This window comes from Mobula birostris, chromosome 4 (genome assembly GCF_030028105.1).
Source record: "Mobula birostris isolate sMobBir1 chromosome 4, sMobBir1.hap1, whole genome shotgun sequence".
Classification (NCBI taxonomy): Eukaryota; Metazoa; Chordata; class Chondrichthyes; order Myliobatiformes; family Myliobatidae; genus Mobula; species Mobula birostris.
In genome coordinates this window covers 28,845,287-28,855,150 of record NC_092373.1, presented here as the reverse complement: position 1 = coordinate 28,855,150, position 9,864 = coordinate 28,845,287, and the positions used below count along the sequence as shown (strand labels likewise).

Here is a 9,864-nt window from a genome sequence, read left to right as displayed (position 1 = left end):
ATCTTATAATACTACAGTATAGCTTCCACAACAGATTACAGCATATTTCCTGCTCACACTAAAAATATCTATTCCACAACTTTGTCAGTTAATTTGATAGATTACTATCCAATGCTACAATATTTTACATGCCTTCTCATTTAAACACAATCAAGAACAGGGATGTACAAAAATAATTACCAAGATACTTGCCAGATCTTTACAAACTCTGTCAATTAATATTGCATGTACAAGATATCAAATACTTTAATGGTGTAAGGCAGTTGTCACTTTTCCACAGAAATTCAAGAGAATCTATGACTGAGAATCCTAATTTACATTTTGCATATTGTGCGTTTAAGAGTGTAATCACTTACTACAATGAAAGAGCAACTAAAGATCAGTAAGCAAGATGACAACGTTTATTTCAAAATTTGTATCACTTCCTTCACCACCATCTTAACGCATTTCCACTACAACATTTAGCTCCCCTTCTAAAATCCCATTTATTTTTGAAGGGTCTGGGTCATATTACTACCAATCACTGAATCATATTAAGTTTTACATTACACACTCATGGGCTTGTGTATCAAAAAATTTATTTTTCTCTGAGCTGCAGAGCAGTGATTACATTTAGGAATAAAAGTTATGCCAGCAATTTGATCCAACAAGTTCAAATCAAATTTGTCAGCTCATTCAGCCAGTATCTACAAGATAAAATTCCAGCTGAATATAATAGTCACTCACAACTGCATGAACTTTAAATCTCTGTAATTTCGGGGAAGGTTATATTTTTTTAAAACAGCAGATTTGTAGCACAAAACACATGGCGTGTAAAAGAAATTCCGGTCCTCTGTTAACTATTGCAAGAATTATTTTGTATTGGATCTTCAATAGGAATAAGTTGATACTTTTTAAAACTGTGAATACATTTACAGATGCCATCAATATCATTTATATCAAAATCACTGTACATGGTCTGTGCTTAAACTGTAAATGCTATACTGGTTTTGAATTCAAATTAAGTGTTTTGATGAAGTTTTTTTCCTCTTCACATTAAATGGTGTCCGTGCCAAGAACATTTTCTGTTGCCAGCACTCATCACAAGATTGTCAATTTGTCAAATAATGTCATTTTCTGTACTGGTTATACTTCTGGCTTCTGCCTGATTGGGTAAATTATGGTTCACTTCATGAGGGGTACTCTTACTTATGGAGCTGAACAAACTCTTCGTAAAATCTTGCACAGCTTTAGAGACTAGGAAGGTGTCAGCCAGACTGATCTGAACTCCTGGTAACGAACATAGTATTTTAAAATAAGTGAATGGATTTTGTCCCACATTTTGTTATGAACTTCCTTTGTCTGATATGGCACAGTACATGCATGATACAGTTCAGCTCAATTAAGTACACAATTGCATGTGACACCTAAGTCTTAAGAATAGGTCACTTTTCCACATAAATGTAAAGAATTCAAAGCCAAGATGTGCACTTCGCATATGCAACAGCATAATCACACTGAATACAATGAATCAGTTACCATAGTCTCTACTGAGCTGGTAAAGTTTATTTCAAAAGTGATATAATTTACTCCATCACTGACACAATCTGCATCACTGTACAATGAACTCAATCAATATAGAGTTAAGAGGAAGAGAGCAACATTTTACCCAGACCACTTTAGAAACAGTAGTACAAGTTTGTCATACAGTCTGTGAACTAAATTCCATGAAGATTAATGGGATTAATGGATGTCAGCAAACTATAGAATATCATCAGAAAATTAGTCAAGATGTTCTGATGGACCTCTTGAAGCCGCTAGAAGCAGATATTCTTTCCGTATCATCTTCAGAGTATGTATTTTACCATTGCATCCACACAGCTAAGGTATGTTCTGACCACCTGAATGCAGGCCACTGGCCTAAAGTAGATTAACTTTAATTTGCTACATAGACTAGACCAAATCCAAATGATTTTCCTCCACTAGAAATGATGCTTCTTTAATTTTTCTTTAAAAACAGAAAAATAATAAGGTTCACATTGCACAATTGTTTTTCAGCAGTAAACTTATGAAGTGGGTATGGAAAGTTAAAACAGAACAAGAAAAAGTTAGAGGTGCACTGGACAAGTATCATTCAAGAATATACTCTATCTCTATTCTCAAAAAAGCAGGGCACAGATCATGAGCCACAAAGTTGAACTGTGGCAAAGGAACTTTACACTTAATGGTACAGGTGTTGGTTAGAGGTGCGGTGGCTGGTAAAGGGCATCTTTCTGCATCGACAGAAACATTATTCCTAAGATGCCTAAAAAATAAGGACAGAATATCATTACAAACAAAAGTAATATTTGGTTTTTGTTAGTTTTTAAGTCGGTTTGTCATGTGCTTTCGTGATATCATTCTGGAAAAACATTTTTATCATTTCTTAATGCATGCATTACTAAATGACAATAAAAGGGGACTGCGTGTCCTCATAATCATAAATAATATGCCCAAACAGGAAAAATATTAATGTTGGATCTGAAAAATTAGTTTTATGTAATAAGACAAGTTTTGTTATCACTCCTGGGATAATTAAATATTACTGAGATGTAATATTGTTCCATAATTCTACAAATCTGTTCAAAGCACTCCTCAACCCCAGTGTCTATTTCTTGTAGACTGGCACAACCAAAATTACTCCATGATTAATTTGAGGTTCACTTCTTTCATTTAACTGTATATTTGCTAATACTCATTCCGTTCTCCCCAATGCAATGACCACAAAGCTGCAGGAATCTTGTTTCCCAAATCCAGACCAATGGAAAAGCAAAAACTTGTAAGTTACTTAAAGTCACACCATGATTTTACAGGAAGGTGAGCCCAGAGCCTCTTTTCAGTTGTGCTAGTTTGTATATCACAATATTGCCAAGTTATTATTAAAGTGAGGAAAGCCCAGAGCAGATTAGGACCGACTGAAAAATCACTGCACCGTCAGCCAATACTGGCCACAAAATGGGCCTCATCCACAGAACAAATTAATCACCACTGTGAACGTCTGCTGATTGGTTCCACTTGTGGGGCTTTGAGAGAGTTGTTAAATTAAGCTGGTGTTCAGTGTACAGCTACAATAGGCAAGTTGTACATGATTTTTGAGTCTAGCAATTTACTGAAGAACAACTTACAAGTAGCAAAGGATTCTGGCTATTTCTAAAAAGAGTTAGTTTCTTAGAATTCAGTTATTTGCAGGTGGAAAGGAAACTGATTAAAATGCTTATTTTCGTCATGAATCTGCAGCCATATTAATGCATCAACACTGTTACTACTCAATCATAATACAAGAACATACTTTAAAGTAAAAAGCTCTTACTGAAATACTGTACGCATTTGATGATACTTAAGTGAGTCTGAGGAGAAACTTGAGAAAATAAAACAAATGAAGATGACGTCTACATCACCAACTGCACCCACAGCAGAAACTCTACCCCCTCACTGTTTCTACTTTCCAGATGCAAGAACAAGAGCTCCATATGTAGCCACATTTCATGTTAAAATGTTCATATCTTAGGTCCTGGGATTTGGAATGGTTTCTTGTTTTGTTCTCAACCTTCACACATGACGCCACAATCACCAAAATTTGAACACAATTCAAAATGCTATACATCTTTAAATTAAGTCACCCACGAAGCCGACTGCATAAGCTCATTTAGTGCACAGGGTAAAACACTGGACAAAATTCATGGGAGTTAGGGAGGCTTGTGATAAATTACATGGTATTCTTCCAAGGGAATACTCTCCCAAATAGAAACAAAAGGCTAATTGTGTTTCCAACTTTTGTTTTAACTTCTACATTTACAGTCAAGATTGCAAGTTTAAAAGATGCTTAGTCATAAACCTGATAGCATAGTTGCTCATTGTTCTGTTTGTGTTTAGCAAGGTGCCACATGAGCTCACTGTTGCTTGTAAATCTCAACATGCACATCTCACATTTGTATGGTAAAGCTGCAGTGTGGCCCACATCGATGTGTGCTTGAAGGTTTGCAATCTGCTCCGTAGAGTAATCGCAGTACTGGCACAAATAAATCTCCTGAGACGAGTGCAAGTTCAAGTGTTTGTCATATTCCGCCGTGTTGCAAAACCCCTTTCCGCAATCGTCGCATACGAATGGAAAGAATCGAGCATGTTCGATCGCTACGTGCCTGTTGACGTTGGCGAACAGCCGGCTCCTGTAGCCACAGGACTGACAAATAAAGAAATTTCGGTCCCGGTCAAAGCTCACTTTACTCAGGAAGCCAGCTGCTCCGTGAAGTCCGTCTTCGGAGGTGTCATTCATCTCCATGAGGCTGTACGCATGTTCAGCAAGGACATGGCCGTGCAACTCAGTAGCATCATCCGTACCGTACTCACAGAACTGGCAGAGGTACTCCTCATCGCCGTCGTGTTGCTGCAGATGAAGATGGAGATCACTGGTGCTGCAGAAGTGAATGTTGCACTGCTCACACCAGTACAGATACTCACCGATATGGGCATCTGCTACGTGTAACTCTAGCTCCTTTGGGTTTTCAGCACTGTGGCTGCACAGCTGACAAGCACTCGGCTCGTCTGTCTCGTGGGCCTGCAAGTGCTTGTGGAGCAGACTGTACGTCAGGAATTCACGCTTGCAGACTGGGCAGACGTTGGACAGAGTGTCGGTGTGCCTGAGAATAACATGTTGCTTCAACTCCAGCGGGTACTTGCTGTTGAAGTCGCAGTGCTCGCAGCTGTAGAGTCCGTCGCAGGACGGTTTTCGCAGAGGCCACTTGTGCTGGTAAAGAATTCCCATGCAAGGAGATTTGTCCCGTCTCTCTGAACCATCACTAATTGAACTTTCTGTGGTATCATCTTGGTGTTTATTGGAGAGAGAAATGCTCTGTTCAGAGTGGTAGGCGTTGAATTTTCCATCTTGGTCATTAAAAAGGCTCCAGTTTTCAATCCCACACTGCCTCTTGTTAGTTCCTTTCAAAACAGTGTTTATTGGTCTCACTGTCATATAAAGGTCTGAAAAGCAAACAGGAAACATGTTGATGTACTTAAAACTTTATTTTGGAAATTAATTCATTGCCCCCCTCTCCAAACTTACAACAACAAGACTTAAGTATTCCCCACCCTACAAAAGTCAGTGGCGATCATGGGGGTGGAAAAAAGCTGATGTTTTAAGAACTAATGTGAAAACTGCATGGCTTTATAGAACAGTACAGAGTTTCTAGAGCTGTAAACAATCTTTGGTTAACTGCGCACACACACTGAAAATCAAGCACCTTTTACTCCAATCCTACTTTAATCCCTTTTTTATTTTCCTCATTTCCCTCAAACTCTTACCACTCATCTACACACTGGGAGAAATTTACAGTCGCTGATTAACCCTCATGTCTTTGGCATGTGGAGTGACAGGAGAATCGGTATATGGTCACAGGGAGAGAACATGCAAACACCACACACCAACAAGATCAGGACTGAACCCAGGTCATTGGCACTGTGAGGCAGTGCTCTACTGGCTATGTAATTGTGCCATTCTTCTAAAACAGGTTGCCATTCTGCAATAAACCTGGGCAGTGATCTGAAAGCCAAGCCCTGGTTGTCTCAAATCACACATAGTCAGTCACTACGATCCAAAGACCTGCCAACAACATTAGAAATCTAACCCAGCATGGCTCATTGCTACAAAGCAAGGATTTAGTGAGAAAGTTACGGGGGGGGGGGGGGGGGAAAAAAGCAAATGTCTCTTAAGGTTTCACTAGCTCAAGTGACATGCTGTCATGACAACACCCTTTCCCTCAAAGTCAGCCAAACGAAAGAGCAAGTCAATGACTTCAAGAAGTGGGTCAGTGGACTTGCTCCTATGTACATGAAGCTGAGAGGGTTGAGAGCTTCATGTTCCTAAGAGTGAACATGACCAACAGGCTGTCCTGGTCCAATCACACTGATACCACAGCCAAGAAATCTCAGCAGTGCCTTTACTTCATCAGGAGGCTTAAGATATTTGGCAAGTCCCCACTGACCCTCACCAAACTTGATCAATGCACTGTAGAATACATCCCACCCGGATGCATCATGGCTTGGTATGGTAACTGCTCTGCCCGTGACCACAGGAAACTGCAGAGAATTGTGCTCGGCTGTGTCCACATCATGGAAACCTGCCTGCCCTCCATGGACTCTGTCTACACTTGTTGCTGCCTCAGTAAAGCCACCAGTGTAACCAAAGCTCCCACTTACCCCTGACAATCTCTCTTCTTCTCCCTATCAGGAAGAAGTTACAAAAGCCTAAGAACAAGTATCACCTGATTCAAGGACTGCTTGTATAAGACCACTGAATAGTTCCCTAGCGGACTCCCGACCTCAGAATCTACCTCATTATGACCTTACACCTTATTATCTCCCTGCACTGCACTTTCTCAGTACTGTAACACTCCGCACTGTTATAATGAATTGATCTCTACGGACACTAGGCAGGAGTTTTTCACTGCACCTTGGTTCATGTGACAATAAAAAAACAATTGAATTTGACCTCGTTTTTTTGTTTTGTGGGATACATCTTTTCCAGAGCTGTTGTCAGTCATTAAGAAACATCTAGTTTTTGTTTCCCTCCTGCAACCATGAAAGTACAATTCAGAATAACAATGAGAGAGTGCAAAATTGCACCTCCTGGGAAAACAATACTCACAAGAACAAAATGTTCTTCATTAACAATTCTATCCTACCTTGTGAATCATTTGAATGTGTACAGTATTCAGGACTGCTTTCCCATTCATCTTCAACTGTGGAGTCGAACCCTGAAAAAGAACGATGATACTTTTATCGACAGGAAATAATCCAATCAAAGGTAGATTGCCTATCAAGGATTTCCCAGAAATAAATACATGTGCGAAGTCATTATTCCAGTGCACATTCCACTTGGAAATCTGAATGGTGTCTTTAAGCTATTAAAAGCTTTATTTAAATGCTCCTCTTCTGTAGCATTTTAGATTATGTGTTTTTTTCTGTCACTGAGAAAATTAAGCACAGATGCATCTAAGAAATTAGGGGAAAAAAGGGATCATGCTTAGATAGATAAGGCCCTACATTCAGGCAGCAGGGTGGAGAAACGTCTCCACCAAAAGAGGCGTAAGGCACTTCTTCCCTCCGCTAGCCTGCAGGTCACCTGCTTAGCCCCCCACCCCCCGATCAGGTCACGTGAAGCCACTGGAGCAGGTGGTAGACATTCATATGAGCAGCTGGTGCATATCACAAGTCCTGATTATGTGACCACTGCCCACTCAGAAGGCAATAGCAAACCATGTCCGTAGAAAAAATTTGCCAAGAACAAGCATGGTCAAAAGATCATGATTGCCTACGCCACACGACATGGTATATAATGATGATGATAAAGGCTCTACATGACATTCTCTGGCCATTTCACAATAGTATAAATGTCATAGCGATTTCAGAATTGTAGGGAACACAATGATCATTTTACACTCAACAGTACTTCACCACACGTGGAGCACTGTGTGCAGTGCTGCTTGCCCCCTTGTCGTAAGGAGGTGGACATTATGGTATAGTGCAGAATAAGTTTACCAGGTTAACACTTGGTTAAGAGGATATGAGCAACAAGGACAGGTTAGATAAACTTGGGTTATTCTCCTGGAGGCTGAGGGGAGACCTGAAACAGTTTCTTTTTAAAATCATGAGGTTAACTTCCAGGAAATCTTTGGCGAGGCACAGTCAGAATCTCCCCTCTAAGGTAGAAATATCAACCACTAGAGACCATGAAGTAAAGAGTAGGTGATGCAAGTGGCAATTTTATTATACAGAGAGTGATGGGGCAGTATTTGAATCAGACGGTTTGTGAAGTTTTAGAAGCTTTTTGATGGACAGAAGAATATGAAGGGTATAAAGGTACATTTAATTTAATCAGCATCAAGACTGGAAGCAGTGCTATATTGGTCACAGGACTGAACAGTTTGTGGAGGCACATTATTTTATTGTTTTAGACTCCATGAACTGCAATCTACTGAAGGAACTTAGCAGGTCAAACTATATCTGTGGGAGATGCTGCTGGAGTGAGTTCCTCAAGAAGGTATTTTAAAAATTCTAGCTAGGCCAACAGAGATGACAAAATGCCTTTCTATGAAACTTAAACACAGGATGAGAATATAGGTGGGACTTTGGGTTAGTCATTTCATCTCACCTCTGACATCTCCACTTCAGGGTGCTACTGCCATCTCCCACCCTCACCAACAAAGAACCAGTCCCCACCCTCAACGCCAGGCCTAGGCATACAAACCCCCACCCATGACTCCTAACTATAAGATAGACTTTTGAGCTCACAATCTATCTTATGATCTTGCACCTTATTGTCTACCTGCACTGCACTTTCGCCGTAGCTGTTACACTTTATTCTACATTGTTATTGTTTTACCCAATGACCTCCTCTGTATAAACATGCGAGTTAAAATTATCGCAGAATCTCGGAACAATAATAAAGCAAATCCAATATCCCTTACTTACCAACCCGGGTCCATGCAACGCCATCTCCCTTCCCACCCTCATAAACTACATCCAACCCCCACAACCTTACCAATATCGTCTATTCCCGAGAGATCTTGCCCTAATTCCCCCGGTCCCTATCTTCTCTGCCCTGTCCCCGGGATTAATTCACCCTCTATTTGTATTTCTGAACCTCGTCTACCCCTGCAGCTTATACCTGAATAACGCGAGGGGTTTAAACTCTTCCTTCTCTTCCTCTTGCCACTTTCGCTCATTCTGTCCCCTGCGGGACGCGCAGCCCGGGCTTGCTCCGCTCCTCACAAGGGCCTTGCGGCCTCGAGGCTCGGCTCGGCTCGGCTCGGCCCGGCCCGGCCCGACCCAGCCCGGTCTCCGGAGCACGTCCACTGCAACTATGCACTCTCCATGCAAGAAAGGCCCCGAGCTGCAACCTCTCCGCTCAGTCGAAGCCGCAGGCAGGCGATCTCCCCACTTAGCCCAGGCCCTGAACCGCTGCCTCTTCAGTCCCTTCGCTCCTCTTCTCGGTTACAAATGGAGATGGTCCCTAACACGGTGACGTCAGCCCCGCTTCCGCCCAGTGCAGCCACAAAGGGAGCGTCTGTATTTTCCACTTACCGCCGGTCACGCTGGACTGCCGGCGTTTAGGGCAGCAGGGACGATTCCTCATCTCAGGCGGTGTTCAGTGTCATACACGGATTTCTCTTGTAGCTCAATGGATCCCCTTAGCTCCAATCATTGACTGATAACTTACCCTTGCGCACTGGTTTGTTGCTCTCTCTGCAAAGTGAATATATAAGTTAACTTTACCTCCGAGTGCGTGCCTTTATTTATTTGACATGTAGTTGTACAGACAAAACATTCTAGTCAAGTCAAGTCACTTTTTATTGTCATTTCGACCATAACTGCTGGTACAGAACATAGTAAAAACGAGACAACGTTATCCAGGACCATGGTGCTACATGAAACAATACAAAAACTACACTTAATTACGTAAGAAAAAACACAGAAACTACACGAGACTACAGACCTACCCGGGACTGCATAAAGTGCACAAAACAGTGCAGGCACTACAATAAATAATAATAAATAATAAACAAGACAGGAGGCATAGTAGAGGGTATAGTAGGTTGGTGTCAGTCCAAGCTCCGGGTATCGAGGCGTCTGATGGCTTGGGGGAAGAAACTGTTACATAGTCTGGTCGTGAGAGCCCGAATGCTTCGGTGCCTTTTGCCAGATGGCAGGAGGGAGAAGAGTTTATATGAGGGTTGCATGGGGTCCTTCATAATGCTGTTTGCTTTACGGGTGCAGCGTGTGGTGTAGATGTCTGTAATGGCGGGAAGAGAGATCCCAATGATCTCAGCTGACCTCACTATCCGCTGCAGG

The 9,864-nt window shown here is 41.6% G+C and overlaps 1 protein-coding gene across 1 annotated transcript; it reads right to left on the bottom strand.

The window, feature by feature from the left end:
* Positions 1-9,001, bottom strand: LOC140196233 (zinc finger protein 639-like). Its single transcript, XM_072255072.1, has 3 exons — positions 8,681-9,001; positions 6,696-6,767; positions 1-4,995 (listed from the first exon to the last, which is right to left on the bottom strand). Exons 1-3 carry the CDS (start codon positions 8,736-8,738, stop codon positions 3,842-3,844), a joined length of 1,284 nt encoding a protein of 427 aa, XP_072111173.1. The 5' UTR covers positions 8,739-9,001; the 3' UTR covers positions 1-3,841.
* Positions 9,002-9,864: the final 863 nt, after the last annotated feature.

Bases quoted from the DNA above. Each gene is read 5' to 3' on its own strand.
- LOC140196233 (XM_072255072.1), bottom strand. From the start codon at position 8,738: ATGAGCGAAAGTGGCAAGAGGAAGAGAAGGAAGAGTTTAAACCCCTCG. The intron at 6,768-8,680 runs GTATAAGCTGCA...GTTCTTTTTCAG, and splicing joins AAACCCCTCGCGTTATTCAG to GGTTCGACTCCACAGTTGAA. The intron at 4,996-6,695 runs GTAGGATAGAAT...TTTGCTTTTCAG, and splicing joins ACATTCAAATGATTCACAAG to ACCTTTATATGACAGTGAGA.